At 47.7% G+C, this 3,458-nt stretch overlaps 1 protein-coding gene across 1 annotated transcript; it reads right to left on the bottom strand.

The window, feature by feature from the left end:
• Positions 1 to 648: 648 nt before the first annotated feature.
• LOC119172461 (mitochondrial import inner membrane translocase subunit TIM44) lies at positions 649 to 3,245 on the bottom strand. Its single transcript, XM_037423574.2, has one exon. It carries the CDS (start codon positions 3,168 to 3,170, stop codon positions 1,785 to 1,787), a length of 1,386 nt encoding a protein of 461 aa, XP_037279471.1. The 5' UTR covers positions 3,171 to 3,245; the 3' UTR covers positions 649 to 1,784.
• Between the last annotated feature and the right edge of the window lie 213 nt (positions 3,246 to 3,458).

Raw genomic sequence — 3,458 nt, forward strand, 5'->3', positions numbered from 1 at the left:
AACGTCAGCGAGCCTGCGCTGTACAAGTGGGTAGTGGAGCACAATAAGCACGGCGAGGCACCGGGAATAGAACCATCATTTCGTATCGAACGGGAGCGGCACTTCGCTATGGGCATGCATACATGAAATCTGACGAAGGGTAATGCTTTCATAATGAATTTGGCTAGTGCGGCGCTTTCCACCGAAACATGAGCCACTGAACCCTATCCCTCAAATGTCTACGTGCAAGTATCTCGAAGACGCGGACTTTTACGGTGCCGAGGAGAATATTTAACCACTTTCACAATTACAGCTCATCTCACTGTGCAGTTGCACAGTGTCCCGAGACGCTCTTGCCGCTTTTGCTGCAGCGCACATCGCTAGCAGATGACAGAGCTCGGAAGGATACACTTAGATGTGCTCGCCCTCCTTATTGGTTGAGAAAGCCTGTAGCTTCCACAATGCTGTACGGAACTTCTGGAAAAGAGTTTAGTCACTGTGACAGTGATTCAACAAGCAATCAGTTGCATTGTAGCCCCGTCAATGCATGAAGAGCAGTTAGACATTTAGTACCACGAGAAGTGCGCATCACTTGGCCACAAGAAAGTATCAAGCCAACAGACAGACCCCCGTCTTGTTTAGCCCTGCAGGAGATCCAGCATAGTACTCTGCGATTCCTATACTTGTATTTGCTGCCAAAAAGGACCTAAACCCAAACAGTGGTTCGAGCAGAAACGGAGAGTACACATCGAGCTACAGATGCTGATAGTTTGCATCGGTAACATTTTATGCGTCACAAGAGTGGGATGTCTACTATACCAGTGACATCGCTCTTTTCCATGTCGATATTGTGATGTCATGCCTGCTATTTCTGTTTCGTATAATGTGACGTGCCAATTTGTCTCACCCACATCTTGTTCGAACACTGTCAGAGGAATTTCAGTGTGTCTGTATACCTTGCTATCGCTATGAACTAGCCCTTCAGTTAAAGCTACTGAATTCAACTTGTCATATTTATACTGCATTCGCAGATACAGCTACACAGTGTTTCAAGGTAACAGACATATCTGGCATGACAGTCACATTCATAATAAACGTGGCTTAAAGCAAAAAATGGGCGATAATAATGAGTGGTAAGAAAACCTTTGCATTCAAAGGAATAAATTTTTGGCAACAATAACTGTGCTGACAAAAATTTTCTTATTTGAGGCTTAATCTTTCAATTAACACTTTAATATGGAACAAACAGGGAGTGGACAATAACAAGGTGTGTGTAACAATGTATTGCCAAATTCTGGACAAAAATTTGACACTGATGAAATTATGCTCAGCATCACATCACACATGGGATGCTTGCTGCAGCTTCTTTTTGTTGATAGTATTAAATTTATTAATTAATATTTAAATATGCATGACTATAAGACTCAGTTTATCCTTAACATGAATCAGCAGCACAATAAAAGAAGGCATGCATTTTATGCAATAACAAGATGTTTGAACTGTAAAAAAAGTAGAAAATTGATCTAAATGTTCCAACATTATCTTTTAATGCTTTGGTGAGTATATAACTATTCTCTGAACACAAATTGACATATCTATAAACCTCTGGCATGAAATTCGTAACAATCCATCATGAAATGAGGGATGGAGCATGATTGTGGTGTGTTCTGGCTCTCACATGCCTTGCGAGCGGCCAAGATAGTGGTATTATTTAGAGCAGCAAGCACTGTACACGCATCTATACTATCTAAATTGTAATGAGTCCTAACTAAAAAAAACAAAAGTGCGCTACGTGTAAGCACTACTCAAAGCCACTGCGCCGACGAGGCGGCCGACAAGTCCATCAACTTCCAGGCAGCCTTGGGATCGAGCTCGTTCTGATCTCGGCAGAGCACCCAGACATGATGTATGCGCAAAATTTTCTCCGGGTCACCTTCGACAACTTCACCTTTGCTGTTGCGTACCACGTTGATCTGCTGTGACTGAAAAGTGACAATGAGTACGGGCCCTTGCTCCATGATCTTGCCCATGGCTAGATCGACGTTCATCACATCAAGCACTTTGGAGTCGTAGCGGTATCCCAGTTGGATGGCCTGCTTTATGGGCGTGCTGATCACGTTGAACGGCGCGTCGTGGCACCAGTCGCGCAGAATCTCGAGGTCGCCGCGAACCATGGCCTCGAGCAGGTTGGGGATAATGTCTGTCTCGCACATGCGCAGGAACTCATTCTTGTCGAAGCTAGGGTCGATTTTGCAGATCTCGGTAAGCACCTCCGAGAGCTCGGTTTTCTGGAAGAGGCCGCCGAAGATGTCGGTAACCTTGTCCGTGAGCGAGCGCGAGGCGCGAACCAGAGGATTGTCGCTTTCGTCGTAGCGCGTCTTCAAGTCGAAGAACTTGTGCACGTACGGGTTGTTGTCGCGGAAGTTCTGCCAGCTCTGGTACCAGCGCGAGTCGCGGTGAAGTTCCACACCTGTCGCTTCCTCGTTGGGCGCCACGACTCGGGCGTCTGCCTGACCCGAGCCGAGCTCGGAGCGCTTACGCAGCGCCTTGGGAGCCCTGTAGACGCGAGCACCGGCCGCCGCCGCTTCGTCGATCTCCGTCTTGACGGCTTTGATGCCCGACGACACCGCCTGGAAGGCGCCCGACTTGCCGAGCTGATCACCCTGCTTCGCTAACGTTTCGGCCGCCGTCTTGGCAGACCTGGCGAGCTCTTCGGTCAGCTCGCGGCTCTTCTTGCCGATCTCACTCTTCTGGGCCTCCTCGATGCCTTCCTTAATCTTTTCCTTGAGCGACTCGAGCTGCTCCATGATCTGCTGCGAGCCTTTCGCCGTCTCCGCTTCGATGTTCTCGTACTTCATCCTGGCTTTCCGCAAAGCCTCCGACTGCTCAAGTTTCGCGGCTTCCTCGCGAAACTTCTTTAGGCTTTCCTTCATTTCCTTGTTTTGCACCATCTCTTGCTTTATGTTCTCGAACACCTGTCCGAAGAAACCTTTGCGCTGCGACGGCGAGCTGTAGCACCTGGCGCCGAAAGAACTACGAAATAGGGAAGTATTTACATTGCCGTTCCTGAGCAAGTGGACGGAGCAGATGTGCCGCAAGGCTGAATTCAACAAAATTAAACCACACGACGACCGGGGAAAACGCACTGCACGAGAAACACCGAGCCATGCTTGCGGCACGGCGAACGCCATTTTCACCCTTGGCGTGATTCCCAACGTTGCTGGTCGAAACGAAAGAAAGCACCTGTTTTGGCTGAACAAAGTCTTTTTCGGTTTCGTTTTTTATTCAGTGTGGTGTTCTTTCCAACCGCAATGTCCAGTAACAGCCTTATCGTAAATGTGAAAGAAAGCACGAATGTTATTTGTAGGTAAACCCTACTGCGAGGATCTCGGTTATTTGATATCGTCTGAAACACTCGGGCGTGTTTTACTATCATCCCTGTCACACCAGTAATTTCAAGCTTGTTTGATGTATTCAAC

This window comes from Rhipicephalus microplus, chromosome 4 (assembly GCF_043290135.1).
Source record: "Rhipicephalus microplus isolate Deutch F79 chromosome 4, USDA_Rmic, whole genome shotgun sequence".
Classification (NCBI taxonomy): Eukaryota; Metazoa; Arthropoda; class Arachnida; order Ixodida; family Ixodidae; genus Rhipicephalus; species Rhipicephalus microplus.

Bases quoted from the DNA above. Each gene is read 5' to 3' on its own strand.
- LOC119172461 (XM_037423574.2), bottom strand. From the start codon at position 3,170: ATGGCGTTCGCCGTGCCGCAAGCATGGCTCGGTGTTTCTCGTGCAGTG.